At 50.6% G+C, this 17,296-nt stretch overlaps 2 protein-coding genes across 2 annotated transcripts; both read right to left on the bottom strand.

Moving 5' to 3' along the window:
- Nucleotides 1-195: 195 nt before the first annotated feature.
- On the bottom strand, nucleotides 196-4,973 carry LOC143825764 (ferritin light chain, oocyte isoform-like). Its single transcript, XM_077314066.1, has 4 exons — nucleotides 4,708-4,973; nucleotides 2,422-2,568; nucleotides 1,402-1,527; nucleotides 196-555 (listed from the first exon to the last, which is right to left on the bottom strand). Exons 1-4 carry the CDS (start codon nucleotides 4,807-4,809, stop codon nucleotides 397-399), a joined length of 534 nt encoding a protein of 177 aa, XP_077170181.1. The 5' UTR covers nucleotides 4,810-4,973; the 3' UTR covers nucleotides 196-396.
- Nucleotides 4,974-13,318: 8,345 nt separating this feature from the next.
- Nucleotides 13,319-16,985, bottom strand: LOC143825813 (ferritin heavy chain A-like). The gene is made up of 4 exons (XM_077314144.1): nucleotides 16,727-16,985; nucleotides 15,254-15,400; nucleotides 14,509-14,634; nucleotides 13,319-13,648 (listed from the first exon to the last, which is right to left on the bottom strand). The coding sequence occupies exons 1-4, from the start codon at nucleotides 16,826-16,828 to the stop codon at nucleotides 13,490-13,492; spliced, it is 534 nt and encodes a 177-aa protein (XP_077170259.1). The 5' UTR covers nucleotides 16,829-16,985; the 3' UTR covers nucleotides 13,319-13,489.
- Nucleotides 16,986-17,296: the final 311 nt, after the last annotated feature.

The following is a 17,296-nucleotide window of genomic DNA, read 5'->3' as shown; positions in this document are numbered from 1 at the left end:
ATGACTTTGGTCTTGTCCAAGCCTCACAGGCTGTCCTGGACTCTTTTACCAGGCTGCATTACGTAGAAACGAAATTGAAGGCCTTGAGTTCAGCGAGGCTTGCTCTGCCTTCTGCAAACAGTGAAGAGGTTGAATCAAAAATGCTGTGCAAAATGTTATCTTGGTTACACATATATACGCGCGCACACGTTGGTGTAGTGCTTAATGCCAAGTTTTATTTAATGCCAGTTACAGACTTCTCCCCCAGATGTGCCGGGTACAGAGGCACGTGCCTCATTCACTGAACAGCCAGCGTATTTTAATTTTATTTTTTTCAACGTGGACACATGACAAATTAGACTAATACGGCTGGACGGGTCGGCGGGAGGACTCTGGAGGGAGCCGGCTCTCTGCAGCTCAGTCGCTGGACTCGCCCAAGGTGAGGCGGTCGAAGAGGTATTCGCCCAGGCCGTCCTCTCCGGCACGCACCCGCTTCAGGTTGGTCACATGGTCCCCCAGCTTTTTGATCAGCTTCACCTCCTCGTCAAGGTAGTGAGTCTCCAGGAAGTCACACATCTGGGATGGAGGAAAAAGAAAATGGTGGAAGGGGATCGCAGGAATGTGCGTTATGAGGGGGTGGCTTTCATACTTCACTTGCTATAACCCTTAATGTGAAAAGCTCAAGACCACAATGCAATTGTGCCTTCGGGGAGGGCGGTAATGTGAATTAATTAATTGACATCCCTTTGTCACTCAAAAGCGCCTTCTCAGGACTGCACAGCGCAAATCTAGAAATCTAGAAACAAAAACAAAACCCTGGGTGTATTTGGGGATCACTGGTAGACCCGAAAACAGCCGAGAGGCAGAAGCAAATTGCTTCCGCGCCTCAGCTGTTTTGTCCAGCATCTACTGCAGTCTCTTTAAAGTTTTAAAGAGACTGCAAAAGATAGACATACAGGGACTACCCAAAAGAACCTCAGTGGAGCTAATGCTCAAATGTTTTTAGTTGCTTTACCCCATTTTTCTCCATAACGTTTCTTAATTTGGGTCTATTGAAGAAGAAAAAAATGGGGATTTTTTGGGGAGCTTCATATTAGCATTGGGATCTGGAATTTTTCAGGAATCCCACAAGTCAGTCTGCTTATATTGCTTAGGGGTGTGCAAATTCCACCACCACCACCCCTCCACACACACATCTGTATTTTTCAGACCCAAAATGATTCCAGGCCTAAAAAAATATTGAAGGGCGTGTGGGGAAATTTGCCTATTGCTAAATAATCTAAGCACACTGACTTGGTTTAACCGTTTCAGCACTGAGCCTGGTTCGCCTTGGAAGCACAAACAGTGAGGGGCGGGGGCGTTTTTGCCTTTGGGAGTGGTAGGAGGGGCCTCGGGACACAGCCCGCCGGCTTCACTGCTTACGTGGGGATCCACATGGCGAGAAGCGATCTGGTGCAGATCCAGCAGGGCCTTGTTCACATTCTTTTCCAGCTGAAGGGCGAAGGCCATGGCCGAGGATCCATTCCTCCATTCGTCCTGCTCCGGCTTCTGGAGTTGAGCAACAGCAGAGAGCACAAGTGAGACCCTGTGTCCGGGAGGGGGAGGGGGCTCTAGTTCAGGCCTGCCCTGGCCACGCTGGGGCTTCTCCTAAAATCTACTGGGTTCCAGCAACTCATTTGGCACACATCTAGCCAACGGTCAGCTCCACATTCTTCCCAATTTCATCCACTCCCCCTCTGTTCTTCAAAAGGGAGAACCGAGCAGATTTTTTGCCATGAGTCACAGATGAGGACAATAAGCGGCATTGCTCCAAACAGCTCAACAGACAGCGTACACCTCAGTGGCCCTCCTTTCCCCTAACTACGGCACCAGAGTCTTCAAGTCCTGCTAGAGATCCTGGATGCAGCTCTGCAAGAAAGCCACCCTGGGCACTGGGTCATGTTAGGGACTTGCATGAACCTAATTTGTGAGGGGAGGAAAGGATTAACCTGCATCGGCCACCTTTCCCTTCGCTGTAGTCCAATGGCCGCTACTTTAATCATCTGGGAGGAGACCCACCGTTAATCCAGTCCCTGCGGCAAGAATTGCCTCCATGAACCGCTGATACAAAACTGTGTTGAAGTAGAGAGCTAACACGTCCTGCAAAGTCCCGACAGAGCAAAGAAGAACCACATCTAGAATCTCTAGAGATTGCTTCTCGTCATCAACTGGGCAGCAGGCAAGATACTGTCCACCAAACCAGAGCATCTCTTGCTAGGTGTGGAAGACCCACTGTCCCATGGCCTTTCCTTCCTTCCGATAAGCCCTTTAGTGATATTCTAGGTTCATCAAAATGATTTGTGTTCCCAGCTTTTAATCTTCTGTCCGCCCTCAAAAAGCCCTGATCTTGTCCCTCTTCTGCAGCCAGCCCCCACGCCCACCCAAGGGGGACCCCAGGCTCACTCTGACATCCTGCAGAACGACTCTCCCGCCACGACGGTTTTGGAAGGTCAGAAGCTTCTCAGCTTGTTCGTGTTTCTCCTCAGATGCGTGATGGAAAAAGGAGGCAAACTTGGACAGAGCCACATCGTCCCGGGTGAAGTAAAATCCCTGGCAGGACAAAAAAAAAAGAGAGAGAGGGAAGGAGGGAAATGTTTGTGGTTAATTTGGAGAGTTTCTTTAAACAATCCACTTTGCCAAGGAGCACAGAGTTCCTTGATCTCCGTTTTAATAGGTTTTAGCAGACAAAAGTTACCTCATTAGCAGTTAAATTGAACACATAACCATGCATTTAAGAATCACAGGTACTCATTTCTGAAACTAAGCCTGCAGTTTTAAGCTAATCTATCCTGGCAGTAAAGTGATGCACTATTAAAATTGGTGATTATACCAGCGCATCTTGCCTGCAGATAAAGAATACAGCATCCCTTTACTGCATCCAGGTGTGCTACTAGAAACTGATTACCTGTGCTAGTACAGAGGGGTGAAAAGTAAGCCAGGTTTCTTCTTAGAATTACTGTAGGGAAAGGCGAAGGTCCCAAACTAAAAAGCCACAAATTCCACACTCAGGACACTTCCTTACCAACCTCTGGTGAGTTCATAACCTTCATGCTTGGGCCTATGAAATCCATAGCAGTATTTCCCAAACCAACCATAACACTCTCCGGAAACATCACATCTGCCCTGACAATCAAGACTCATGCCAGTAGTAAAGTCTCAGAATCTCACCTGGGCAAGACAAGCCAGGCAGGGGCCTTTCCAGTCACTTGGGCCCCACCCCTGCAAGAGATACTAAGGCCTGGCTCCTCTCCCCCCTTTTGAACTAGCTTCCTAATCTTAAAACCATGTGACTCCCTGAGAAGGAATAAGCCAAGCCTTGCACAGACTCTGGGGCGGAAGGAATAAGTTTTAATCATTAACTGCCTATCTTAGCATTGTGTTGCCCAAGCAGAAATCAGCAATACGCGAACTTTGCCACGGGTAAACAAAGGTACAAGGCATACTGGGGGGGGGGGTGTGGGGGGGGGGAGATACCATAACAAAGAGGCAAAGAGTAGCAGAGTTAGGTTTGTTGTTTACTATTTACAAAGCACAGGAGACCAAAGGGCAGGTATCAGGCGCCATGGCCAATGGGCACTGGAAATCCCAGAAAGGCTCAGGTGAACAGTTTCCACGGGACTTCGAAAACAGCCGTTCCACCAGGCCTACGATTAAGGCTTATCACGCCATTGAGTTGAACTGGCTTCTCTATCAAAGCCCCAACTGTACATCATTTGGGGCTGGGTAAAATTTCTCCCGCCTTTGCTGCCACTGAAATCTGGAATATGCAATTAGCGAGGGAACTGTTTCAAGGGTTAAAGAGTTTTAGTTATTTCTTGCATGCTATGTATTTGATTATTATTATGCATGGTTTTAATATGACCTACCCTACTGTGAGTCCAAAGAGAAAAGGCAGGGAATTTTTAAAAGCCACCCCAAATTGCTATGGCCTCCACGCCTCTCTATAACACCCCTCCTGGTATTTACACCTCCTTGGGGCAGTTTAAAGTCTCAGGGGTTAAACCACGAAAACATTTAAGGAACAGTTAGAATTATATCAAACCTGCATCTGCTAAAAAAAAACCAATTTCTGTATCCCTCCATCCCGCAGGGGTGGGTGGTTTTGAAAACTGAGCCCTTTGGAAAGGGAGTCCCAAATGTTTATGTCTTAAAAAGCTACACCATGCATTGGACACAATATTTATTTTTTCTGCACCACTGCAGGACAGAAACGAGGCTAAGAGAGAACCCCATTTAACCCCTCCCCATAAACCAATCCTTGGCCACTTCCAGCTGCTCTCACAAGAAGGTGAGAAGATCAGCTCAGAAGAGCCACCAGGCAGGGGCTCATGGGAATTGTAGTCCATGGACCTCTGGAGAGCCACCATTTGGCCAACCCCGAGGCGATTTTCCCAGTGCAAACCTACAACACCAAGCAGGGTGCGGTTGTGCAAGCCCACATAATCATCCCTCCCCCCCCTACACACACTACACAAACACACGCCAGATCATCACAAGCTCCACCACAAAAGGCTTACTGTCCTATAGCTCTGCACCTATTTCCATTCGCAACGCAATCCGGTTTCACCCGCCCCGCCTTAAAGAAATCACCACCGAGAAGCCCCAGAGCTCCCCCTGAAAAGCGAGGCTCGAGAAAGAAAACGAGACCCCTGCAGGGTAGGCTCCAGGGGCGCTGGAAGGCAGCCTCACCAGGGACAGGTAGGTGTAGCTGGCGTGCAGGAGCTGGTTGACCAGGCTGTTCACTCCGGCTTCGCTCTCGGCGTGGTAGTTCTGGCGCACCTGGGAGCTCATGGCGCAGGTAGGCAGGTATGCAGGCAGGTGAGTAGCTAGGCAGGTGCGGTGGACAAGAGGGGCTGGCTTGGGGCGGCCGCGACCCTGCTCCGTTCAAGCACTGTTGAAGCAAGAGCTGGCGGGAGACGGCCAAAGGCGGGGCGATCTGGGTCCGGCAGTGGCCGGCAGGGGCTTTTATAGGGAGGCAGGAGGCTCTTCCCGGCGCCTCCTGCCGCGCTGGGCGCAAGCGCAAGCGCAGGAGAGGCGCCCCACCTCCCCGGCTTGCAGAAAGGTGGGGGCGCCACCTGGCTCGGTGCTAAAGGCGCGGTGGGTCCTGCAGGGGTGGCTGCCTTGCAGGGAGGTTTGGGAATCCCCCCCCCCCAGGAAAGAAGAAGAGCTGGGTTTTACACCCCGCTTTTCCCTGCCCAAAGAAGCGGCTGAGACTCGCCTTCCCTTCCCCTCCCCGCAACAGGCACCCTGTGAGGCAGGAAGGGCTGAGAGAGCCCTGATGTGACTGCTGTGGGAGATCAGCACTATCAGGTCTGTGAGGAGCCCAAGGTCATCCAGCTGGCTGTAGGTGGAGGAGCGGGGAATCAAACCCGGGTCGCTAGATTAGAGGCCACCGCTCGTAAATACTACGCCACACTGATCTGGGGGCCCTGTCACAAACTCCCAACTTGGCCTACCTCACAGGGGTGTTGTGGGGGGGGGACACGGAAGCTGGGAGCGCGGCGTTCAAGAAGCTGCTTTGGGATTAAGCTGGGGAGGAAAGTGGGGTATAAATAAACACAAGTGGGAATAGAAATGCGTTTTTGTTGTGAGCGTTAGGAGCAATATACCTCTTCCCAACAAACTGTTATTCAAGGAAGGTATAAATTGAAGAGTTTGTTTTTATACCCAGCTTTTCGCTACCCGAAGGAGTCTCAAAGTGGCTGACAATTGCCTACCCTTTCTCTCCCCATAACAGGCACCCTTTGAGGTAGGTGGTGTTGAGGGAGCTCTGAGAGAACTGGGACTGGCCCAAGGTCACCCACCTGGCTGCATGTGAAGGAGAAGCCAGGAGTCAAATTGGGTTCTCCAGATTAGAGGCTGCCGCTCTTAAGCACCACACCAAGCTGGCTCACAGTACATTAACCAGATCTGCATGGCCATGAAAGCTGATATATACCTTGAATAAGATTTTTTGGGTCTTAAAGGTGCCACTTGACTCAGGCTTTGTTTAAAACCGTTTTTCTCCCCTGGATGAGACTCGTGCCGTTTGGGAGATGTGCAGCAGGCAGGCATTCAACAGGTACAGATTTCAACTCGCTATATCCCAGTGGGAGATCTGTACCTATTAAATACCTACTTATTCTTAAAGGCCCAGAGTTCAGGAGGGAGAGTCAGCAGCATGGGGAACATAACTAGTTATTTGGGGATGATAGGCTTTACAACAGGCGGGGGGGGGGGGTTATTTATTTTTTATATCGGCCGCTTAAAAGAAAATTAATGGGTGCAATTGGGCAGCTAATATTCATGGCACAGAAACAATTTGCATCACCTGATCAGTAAAATGCTGTCAGTCCTCAATTTAAAAAAACAGGGGCTTTTTTCCCCCCAGGTAATCAATCGGCCACCAAAATTATGGAGAAAACGCGCAGGCAGGATCCCTGGGTTATGCAGGAGAGTCGTAATTAGAACTGCATAAGGTAACAAGTTAATTTCCCCTCTTTCTGTGACTCAGCAAAAGCATGCCCTCTTTCCACGGCTTGCTCCAAAAGAAATCTCAGGATGATTCAGCAAAAAGGGGGGGGGGGCCTGCTTCGCCTATCCCTTCGGCCTCTCCTCCCCTCCCTTTGTTGTTGCTCTACACAGCCGGAGGCCTTGGGGCTGTTCCATCAACTGTTTCCCCCTCCCCAATCCAGCTAGTTAGCAGAATTATTTTCAGTGACGCAGTCAAAAGGTAAAATCCAGAGGCGGCTTGAAGCCCTTTTGGAGCTGTTGCCGCTAGGCAGAGTAAGCTAGAACTGTGGGGTTGAGTTTTTAATTGTAAAAAGGCCAATTTTGTGTAATCTAAAGCACCACAGATGGAGGAATATTGGTCTAAAGTGGCAGGACAAAGTTTGAGTCCAGGGGCTCCTTCAAGACCAACCAACTTTTACTCCAGTTGTAAGCTTTCATCTGCAGGCACACTTTGTCCGGCAATGACATGGAAACCACCGGACCCCACATGTAAGGAGAAACCCGGTCATGGATTAGCATACAGCGCACATCTTTGTTAGGCTGTGTACTAATCCATGACCCTAACATTACATTCCTAGGAGTAAGCCCCATGCAATGAGGCTGGGAGTTCAATCCCAGCAGCCGGCTCAAGGTTGACTCAGCCTTCCATCCTTCCGAGGTCAGTAAAATGCGTACCCAGCTTGCTGGGGGGTAAATGGTAATGACTGGGGAAGGCACTGGCAAACCACCCCGTATTGAGTCTGCCATGAAAACGCTGGAGGGCGTCACCCCAAGGGTCAGACATGACCCAATACTTGCACAGGGGATACCTTTACCTTTAGTAGAAAGTATTTGCTCTCTCAGTCATTGGGATCAGAAAAAAGTGTTGGAATCCAGTATTTATGAAATTATTTATTAAATAAATGGATAAAACGCCCTTCTCATGCCAGACCAAAGAAGGGAGACTGGAGGCTACGGAAGATGCACTTGAAAGCTCCCATCTTGAATAAATCTGTGTTGGACATAAAGGTGCTGTTGAACTCAATTTTTGTTGTGAGGCTTCAGACCAACACAGCTACCTACTTGGAGGCTACAGACTAACTGGGCACACGCATTAGAGCCAAGTTCAATCAGGCCAGGAAGCAGGAGAGTTGGTTTCCTGGGTTTGCTTCTCTATTTGTTTGACTCGAGTGTGAATCATACAGGTTTTCCTGCATGGTCAGCAAGGGTGGGGGGGGAGATGCGTGATGGGGGAAGTGGACAGACTAACCCATAGACCATCTGTGGCTTTCCAGATGTCCTTGGACTACAATTCCCATGCTGGCAAGGGGCTCATGGGTATTGTAGTCCATGGACATTGGGAGAGCCACAGTTTGGCCACCCCTGCCATAGACCTTAATCTATGGGAAGAGAGAAAGCTAGAAAACAAGATCCCGAGTTCTGCTGAGAGGAAGAATCGCAGATTTATCTTAGGCCTGTATTCTCTTTCATCACAACCCTCTCGGAGGATGAAAAGGTGCCCGGAAACAAATTCTAGCCAAAGCAGGGTATAAAAACCAGCTTCTTCTACAGAGAAAGATATCCTGTCGCAGATAACAACAACCTGGTAGGATTGTCAAGGCAGGAGACTAAAAGAGGCAACTCTGGTCCCTTCTGTGGTGTCCTACCCAAGTGCTAACCAGGACTAACCTTGCTTAGATCAGGCTAACTTGTTCTGTTCAGATCACCACAGAAGCAGAACACCGGAAATAAACATAAGCCTACATTGACAGCGCCCCTGAATAGTTTGTCTTTAGTTCCTTAAGGGTAGCCAGCCACCCAGAGACCAAAAAACTACCCTTCTCCTTTAATAGTGGCTTAATAAGATGCTATTTACCAGATGATAGTATTTTATTTACTCCCATGCCAGGAAAAGCTGCCAGCCCATTTCCACGCTAGGTTTCTCCCCACCCATCAGGGCTGTCCAGCTGCCTAGCCAAAACTGTCCTGTCCATTTAACAAAGGTTCGTAGGGTGTAATTTCCCAGGTGTGCCAGTTCACCGTGCTTCCCCTGCCCATTTCTGAGCATGCAGCCTCTCTTAAAGGGACAAGGGGCCAGCTGGCACCCCTAATCCTGTTCAAACACAAGAATGGGGAGTCCTGTGAGACGGGTCCCGTTCTGAGATTATTTTCCAGACTGCCCCTGCAAATTCCTCCTTAATTAACTCACTCTGAAGCCGGCCTGCGGCTCCCCCACAGTAATTTTCTGCTTTAGCTGTGCCCGCAGAGAGGTAGAAATGTCTCATTCTCACACCTAAAATGTATGTTTCACGTGGGGCCAAGGATGAGGTGTTAGTTTTTTGAAATGTACAGCTACGGTCAGGTGGGAGAAGGAAGATGTTATGGATCTTGTCCGATCTCGGAAGCCAAGCAGGGTTGGTGCTTGGAAGAGAGACCACCAAAGACGACTCTGCAGAGGAAGGCAGCGACAACCTCTTCATGTTTTTCATGCACCTCAAAAGCTCCTTGCTGGGGTCGCCTTAAGTTGGCTGCACACCAACACATAGCGAACAGCTGTTTCTTTAATACCGCAGTTTTCACTACTTGAAGGAGTCCCAAATCAACTTACAAAACATCTTTCCCTTCCTCTTCCCATGACAGACCCCCTGTGAGATTGGGGGAGCTCTAAGAGATCTGTGGAGCAAGAACAGCTCTGAGAGAACTGGGACTGGCCCAGGGGCAGCTAGCTGGCTGCAGGTAGAGGAGTGAGAATTCAAACCTGGTTCTCCAGTATAGAGTCCTCTGGTTTTAACCACCATACGGAGCAAAATGAGTTGCCAAATTTAAGGTCTATTCCTTGACAAATTCACCCCTACACATTTTGGCCAAGACACTCACAAGGTGACCTTGGACCACTTACTCTCTGCCAGCCTAACCTACCTCAGAGTTGTGTGGATAAGATGGGGGAAAGGAAAACGTGAGCTCCCGATAAGTAGGCCGCTGAACGCTAGTGGCCTTTGACCCCCAGATCAGGCTCTTCATCCTCTGACTAAAGGATATCCATTTTCTCCACCCTATTTGAGCTCGGTTTAGCTCTGTCATTCTAGATTTCCTCACCCGCTTACTGTTGTTAGGCCAACTTTACAGCAATGTGAAGGGCCATGTTCCTGATTCTGAATGAAATAAATCTTTAGCCAATTATGATTTTTTTTTTAAATGACCAAGAGTAGCTGCTCAGTCCTATTTTCTTATGGGGGGCAAGATCGTTGGGAAAGGATTTCTGGGGCAAAGTGGGCTGTGCAAATACTGTGTCATGAGGTGAACACTTCCCTGTTTTGTGGAATATGGGAAGTGAGACTTGTCCTATACAAACATGGATGGATGTTATCTCCACACGAACTCATGATTCATAGGCGCAGCTCTGTTGAACCAGCTCAAAGGATACTTAGAGCTATTTGTTTACATAGTTGAGTAAATCACTTGTAATAGCACAAAGCAGGAGGGAAAGTTCAGGGGATATCGGCTGAGATCTCTTTTTATTGGAGAGATTTCTCTGAGAAAAGGCAATTAAAAAGGGTCTTTGAGTTTGTACTCTTTTGCAGATCATGAGGGAAGGAAAACAAAGAAAGGGCCTTGTGCTTGTCAAAAGTGAGGCTTACAAATGTACAAAAGTCCACAGCTGAAATACTGTCCAAAGATGCAGGGATGCATTTGTCACTTTTTCCTCCTTCATTTTATCCTTCCTTACACCCCTGTGGGTTAGGTTGAGCTGAGAGAGAAAGAGAGATAGGCCCAAGGTCACTCAATGACCTTTAGGGCAGAGGAAGCCAGGACTTGAGTTCAGATCTCGCCAGCCAGGACAGCACAATCCCTGATTTGTTTAAAGGCAAATGTAAAAATGAAGTGAATTAATAGACAAATGTGACCACGACACCCTCCCCAGGCTCCCTCCCCCAATCTGCAGGAATTTCCCAATCTGGAATTGCCACTGTAGATGTTTACCACTGTTTCTCAACCACCACCTTAAGTACCTTTGCAACTGGACAAAGATCAGAGGTGGCTGCTGTTCTAAAATTGATCTTGCAAACAACTTAGTCATGTCACATTCCTAGCTTGGCCCAGTTAAGAATGCTTTTTAGGTATTACTTGGCAAACAAGAAGCCGGTGAAGTTGGAAACAGCTAGTTCAATCACATCCTTTTAACTCTTATCGAGCACTTATACCACGCTTTCTCAGCCAGTTCGAGAAACTCTTGGGTTTCTTGATGACCCTGGAAGGGTTTCCCAAATGAGTGGGAGGGAATAGCTGAATCAAACTGTTGGTGAAAGTTCAAGGAAAAGCCAGCTTGCATAGGTCTTGTTTTAAAGTCCCAGTACTTTCCCCCCACACCCACCCACCCACCCACCGTGGTAGGAGCAACAGGGCTCTTATCTCTCTCACACACTCAATGGTGGACCCAGCCTGGTGCAATGGTTAAGAGCAGGGGATTCTAAACTGGAAAACTGGGTTTGATTCCCCACTCCTCCATGTGCAACCAGCTGGGTGACCTTGGGCTAGTCACAGTTCTTAGGGCTGATCTTACCGAGCAGTTCTGTCAGAGCTCTCTCAGCCTCACCCACCTCACAGTAGGGAGAAGGGAAAGGTGTTTGTCAGCCGCTTTGAGACTTCCTTTGGGTAGTGAAAAGCAGGTCTAAAAAAAAAAAAACCAGCTCTTTTCTAATTTTTTGCGGGCAGAATCATAGAATAATAGAGTTGGAAGGGACCTCATGGGTCATCTAGTCCAGCCCGCTGCACTATGCAGGGTGGTGGTGGGGGACTGGTATCCTTTCTCTAGCAGAAGCAAGGCCGGTCACCCCCTGCCTACGTTTTCACTTTGTGGTGATAATGGAGAAAAACGTATGTTGGGGGGGAGGTCATCTGCTCCGCTATAGCCAGTCGCAGCTTTTTTAAACCAGACACACTGCTTTCAAAACAGCAGCACAGGGGTAGTCAAACTGCGGCCCTCCAGATGTCCATGGACTACAATTCCCAGGAGCCCCTGCCAGCGAGTGCAGCGAATGCAGCGAATGCTGGCAGGGGCTCCTGGGAATTGTAGTCCATGGACATCTGGAGGGCCGCAGTTTGACTACCCCTGCAGCAGCAGCTCAAGCTTTTGGCCCAGATGTTGCACATACATAAGCATCAGCAAGAGATAATATTACCAGGCTCCTCTAGCAGGGACATTGACTTCTCCTTTTTGCCGTCACGCTGACGTACGGCAATCTGCCGGTCGTTCTGAGCAGGAGGTGATGTGCAGAGGTGGTTGTTGGGCTGTTGCTTCCCTCCACATCGCTACCCTGGAATTCCTTGGAGGTCTCCCATCCAGCCACTAACCTGGCCCAACCCTGCTTAGCTTCTGAGGTCTACAAAGCCAAGCTCACTTGGGCTGTCCACACCAGAACTTGATCCCCATTGGATGGTTAGAACAGGGAGAAAAGAGACCTTTGCCATGGAAAATTACGGAAACAGCAAATGAGGAACCGAGTCAATATTTTGTTAAAAAACCCCAAATCGCAGACGTATTGACTCAGTAAGAACCCCCCACCCACCCAAAAAAGGCAGCAATGATGCAATAGTTTCATTTGGATCAACTGAAAGGTTAGAATTGTAGCATCCAAGTTTTCAACTTGCCCAGTTCTTGTTCAGTTAGATGTCGAATGTAAAAAGAAAAGGGGGGGGGGTAGAGGTGGAAAAAGAGGATGTTGTTTCAGGGGCACAGTAGAAAACCCCACCCATTGCAGACTAAAAGGTGATTTCACAAAGGAAGCCCCACTTGGCACACCAAAAAAAAATTCTCAGGTTGCAGCAGAGCGTCTAGCTGGCTCGTTTTTTTTTAAATGCACCCTGCAGTGATTCAGACCTTTCATATTTTTCTTCACCCTGGGGAACTCTTAATCCTTTAAGTCCTTCAAGGCTTTTGTCAGTACTGTGAAGAATGACCACGGCTGCCCCTTGGGAACCGAGGGGGAAGTAAGCAACTCCCTTCCTCTCCCTCCCATCTTTGAGGAACAAGCTATTTTTGCCTGCCATTAGCAACTAACCATGCAGCAGTGCTCTGTTCCAGTTCAGCTGCAATCAGAGAGAGAAAAAAACCCTATCTGTTGTCTACTAACAATATTTTTTTCACTTGTACAGAATAAAGTAAAAAGTCTCTTCGTTCTGTGTTGCTTTATTGTACTGTAGAATCCAACCTGAACGGTTTCTAGATTTATCCCGTTTTCAAAGGGTAATTTTCCTCGGTGGTTGCCCTCTCACTTGTAAATCTAATGGTCATTCAAATAGGTAATTCAACACACCTCTGCAGGGGTAGTCCAACTGTGGCCCTCCAGATGTCCGTGGACTACAGTTCCCATGAGCCCCTGCCAGCACTCATGGGAACTGCAGTCCATGGACATCTGGAGGGCCACAGTTGGGACTACCCCTGGTTTAAAGCATACACAGGCTCTGGAGTGTAGGGATGCTAGTAATCCAACTGCTTAGCTTGGAGCCCCACCCCCAAAACCCCCCACTAATTCTCCTGCCAGTCCTCCTTGTGAGCAAGATCATGAGAACTTGGCTGTCAGCAATATTATTATTTATCACATGGTGGGTACAGTGAGGCCAGGAAATCTGGGGATTATCCGGCAGCCAGCCAAGGGAAGTTCTGTGGCTGTTTTGCCATTTCCTGCCTCTGCAGCATAACCTTGGAGGTCTCCCATCCAACTCCTCGATGGGAAGCACTTGTACCTCCTGACGCACCTTTCTCCAGCACCTGTCGTTCAGAGGCGGCCCTCGTGCCCGCCCCCACCGGACAAAGAAAGCACGAGGCAAGTTGAAACTGGTGAACCCTTGTTTATTGGAAGCGTGCCGGTCGAGAGTCGGCAGGTGCAGCCCCCTTGACTGGGGCACGGCAATTGGGATGGTGGTGGGTATGAACTGGGAGGGGGGGGGGTTCACAGAGGCAGTGCGCGCCCAGGGATACGGGGGAAGGGGCACGCCGCACTCAGCTGCTGCTCTCCCCTAGGCTGTGCTTGTCGAAGAGATACTCTCCAAGCCCCCCCTGGGACGCTCCCAGCCGCCGGAGGTTGGTGATGTAGTCGCCCAGGACCTTGATAGCTTTGACTTGTTCGTCGAGGTAGTGGGTCTCCAGGAAGTCACAGAGCTGGTGAGGGAGGAAGCAAAGAAGTTGAGACAGTGGCAGCCGGCAACTCGATAAAAGCCAAACTCTGCCTCTCCAGATGTCCCCCTGAAGATCATAGAATCATAGAGCTGGAAGGGGCCATACAGGCCATCTAGTCCAACCCCCTGCTCAATGCAGGATTAGCCCTAAGCACCCTAAAGATGCTGGCTCTGCCTAAAGTTCAGATGCAGCCATCAAGCGGGCAGCCGTTTTCTCGAGACCGTCTTGTCCTCCAAGCATTCTTTCCTTTCCTTTGGCCCCTCCCGCCATGACAAGAGTGACTCTCCCCTAGTCCCGAACGCAGAGTGTGTTGTGTTTTCCTTGCTTGGAAAGGGGCCTCTGCCCAACAATTCCGCTCCACGGTGAATATTGAAGGAGTCTTGTTATAACGCAAGCATCTAAAGTCTTCGCTGCTGGAGACCAGATGTAGCAATGGCTGGACCATCAAGCTGGCTCAGGGGTGGCCGAGCTGCGGCTCTCCAGATGTCCGTGGGCTCCAGTTCCCATGAGCCCCCGCCAGGAAGGCCAACGGGCAAGGGCTCATGGTGATTGTAGTCCATGGACCTCTGGAGCAGGGGTAGTCAACTTGTGGTCCTCCAGATGTTCGTGGACTACAGTTCCCTTGAGCCCCTGCCAGCATTTGCTGGCAGGGGCTCGTGGGAATTGTAGTCCAGGAACATCTGGAGGACCACAGGTTTGACTACCCCTGCTCCGGAGAGCTACAGTTTGGCCACCCCTGTGCCTAGCTGCATCTGGCTTTCTACATCCCTGTTGCCCTCTGTGACTGAGAGGGAAAGAGGGAAGAAGAGAGGATCCAGAAAGGATCCCAAGGGGCTACTCACATGGGGGTCTCCTTTTTCGCCTGCCAGGTGGTGCAGTTCCAGAAGGGCCTGGTTCACGCTCTTCTCCAGCTGAAGGGCGGCCTCCATCGCTTCAAGCGTCGAGCCCCAGGCATCGCGGTCTGGCTTCTGCAAAGGGGAAACGTTGAGGAGGGGTTTCATTCCAAGTTGGGAAGTTATTTCTGGGAGGGAGATACACCCAAGGCCAAAGAGCCCTGGCAGAGATAGAAACCCAAACACAGGATCTGCCACCAGCCGCCACATAATTACAGGTGTCTTCTTGGCCGATCCCAGGTCAGGGGAGAGTGAACGACTCTACAGGCGGAGAAAGGGCCCACCGAGTCTTAATAATTCGGCCTCCGGGGTCTTCAGCCAACGCGGATGTCCCAAAATCCTGCCCCAACCGCCCAGCTTCCCAGTTAGAAGAAGAGTTGGTTCTTATATGCCGCTTTTCTCTACCCGAAGGAGGCTCAAAGCGGCTTACAATCGCCTTCCCTTCCTCTCCCCACAACAGACACCCTGTGGGGTTGGTGAGGCTGAGAGAGCCCTGATATTCCTGCTCGATCAGAACAGTTTTATCAGTGCTGGGGCGAGCCCAAGGTCACCCAGCTGGTTGCATGTGGGGGAGTGCAGAATCGAACCCGGCTTGCCAGATTAGAAGTCCGCACTCCTAACCTCTACACCAAACTGGCTCTCATGACCCCCTCAGGAGATGTGGGCATCCTGCCCGCCTGCCCCTGAGGCCTACCTTGATGTCTTGCAGGAGCACGCGGCCCCCACGCTGGCTCTGGAACCGAAGCAGCTTGTCTGCGTGTTCCCGCTCTTCACGAGACTGCGACCGGAAGAACTCGGCGACGTGTCGCAGGGCGACGTCATCGCGGTCGAAGTAGGAGGACTGTAGAGGCGAACAGAATAAGATAGAGACACGGATGCCCAGGTAAGAGAGAGAATGGAGAATTTGGAAGGGGGAAGTGGGCATGATTTCCCCCACACACACAGCACAAGAGCCCGCATGCGCCAAACAGGGCTGATGCAAAAGAGAAACTAAGTGCTAGTTTCTGAATCGGCTTGTTTACATTCTTCCTCAGTCTCTGTTCCCCTCCGAAAAAAGGAAACTGTGGGTTCTGACAAACGAAGGCAATGCTCAAGGAGTCCAGAGTGGCCGCCACAAGATGGCGTCCAGGCTGCCATGGGCCCTCCCACGGAGCAACTGGCTTTGCCCTTTTAGTTAGCAGGCCAGTAAAAGTAGCTTAGCTAGTGGCCCCTGGTTCCATTAACTTCCCATTGCGTGCCAATGTGAAAGGATATGCATTCCCGGCCTCAGTTGTGCTCGTTTTTTAACAAAAAAAATCACGTGCCAGTTTTCTGGTCTTCAAAACCAGGAGTTTTTAAAGTCAACCTCTCCTTTTGCAGAAAAAGGGCCAGATGGAAGAAGCAGATTATTCCCCCCCCCCAATGCAACAGCAGTTTAGTAATTTCCTGTTATCCTGTATCCAGAGAGCAGAGAAGGGCTGGAAGCCATAAAATTTGTGTCCACTTAAGAATTGGGGGGGGGGGGGGAAGAGAAGACACAATGTGTACATTTTTCATAACAGGGAGCCAACAAATACTACCGTTAGAGGAGCAGAGAGAATACTACAGGTACACCAATTAAACAGGGAGGGCAAATACCGGGAGTAAAGCTTGAACTAACCAATGTGCATATGCGGAAATGGAGATTACAGGGGGGGGGGGGGGAGAAAAAGCTACTGGGCTGTGGGCCAAGAAGGAGAAAGAAAGTGCCCCTTGGAAGTTACTCCCCACACCCAGTTCTTATCTTGGTTTCCCAGACCTGTTGCTCCACCTCCCTCCCAACCCCTAGAAAACGGCAGCGCTGAGCGACCTACAAGACAATGAGGCGAGAGAAAAGGCAGAAAAGCAAAGAGGGGGAGAGCGGATGATAGGCAGGTCGAAAGCTTTTATCGATCCCTTCGAGACCGAGCAGGAGAAGGACGGAGCTCTTTGGTATTGAAAAAAGAACGCGCAGACCCGCAACGGGGAAAAGAGACGGCTTTCTTTGCAAAAGGACCGAGAGGGGAGAGGGATCCCGGGAGGAGGGATCTGAGCTGCCGGCCTGGGATCCTCCCGATCGCCTCTGGAGGGGCAACGAGGGGAGGGGGGATCAGCGAGCAGCTGGAAAGGGATCCCAAAGAGAGCCCAAAGAGAGCGGCGGCCGGCTCACCATGGAGAGATAGACGTAGCTGGCGTAGAGTTCCATGTTGACCATGCGGTTGATGGCCGCCTCGCAGTCCCGGTGGTAGTTCTGGCGGACCTGCGACTCCATGGCTCCGGCTCAAAAGGCGGCGGCTGGTGCTGGTGGTGCCAAAAACAGGACCTGTCGACTAGCGCAGAGGAGTCTTTGCAAAAGGGGGCGGCGGGAGCGGGTTCCGTCCAAACACTGTTGAAGCAAGAACCGAGCTCTGGCAGGACAAAGGCGGCCGAGCGCCTTTTATAGCGCCGCCGGGCCGTGCGCAGAGGCCGAGCGCCACGCCAGCCCCGAAAGGTGGAGCCAGCGCGCAGGGAGGAGCGGCCGCGCCAGCCAGGTGCAGGGGCGCCCCAGGTGGGCTCCCCCGAAGGTGCCCGTCGATGGCCCGGCCGCGGGGATCCCGCGCGGTGGGAGAGCGAGTTGGGCTCCGGGAGCCGCGCTTGCCAACAGGGCGGGAGAAAAAGCGACCCGTCTCCCGGAGCGGAAAGTCGATTGTTTGCAGCGCCCGGGATTAAAGAACGCGCGCTCTCTTGTTTGCTGGACCCC

The sequence above is a fragment of the Paroedura picta genome, chromosome 16 (genome assembly GCF_049243985.1).
Source record: "Paroedura picta isolate Pp20150507F chromosome 16, Ppicta_v3.0, whole genome shotgun sequence".
Classification (NCBI taxonomy): domain Eukaryota; kingdom Metazoa; phylum Chordata; class Lepidosauria; order Squamata; family Gekkonidae; genus Paroedura; species Paroedura picta.
This window is presented reverse-complemented; position numbering and strand designations above follow the sequence as displayed.

Coding starts and splice junctions, on each gene's coding strand:
- LOC143825764 (XM_077314066.1), bottom strand. CDS start 4,809: ATGAGCTCCCAGGTGCGCCAGAACTACCACGCCGAGAGCGAAGCCGGA. Junction 2,569..4,707: donor GCTACACCTACCTGTCCCTG/GTGAGGCTGCCT, acceptor TTGTCCTGCCAG/GGATTTTACTTCACCCGGGA. Junction 1,528..2,421: donor TCGTTCTGCAGGATGTCAGA/GTGAGCCTGGGG, acceptor GCTCAACTCCAG/AAGCCGGAGCAGGACGAATG.
- LOC143825813 (XM_077314144.1), bottom strand. CDS start 16,828: ATGGAGTCGCAGGTCCGCCAGAACTACCACCGGGACTGCGAGGCGGCC. Junction 14,635..15,253: donor TGCTCCTGCAAGACATCAAG/GTAGGCCTCAGG, acceptor TCCCCTTTGCAG/AAGCCAGACCGCGATGCCTG. Junction 13,649..14,508: donor GCGAAAAAGGAGACCCCCAT/GTGAGTAGCCCC, acceptor CTCCCTCACCAG/CTCTGTGACTTCCTGGAGAC.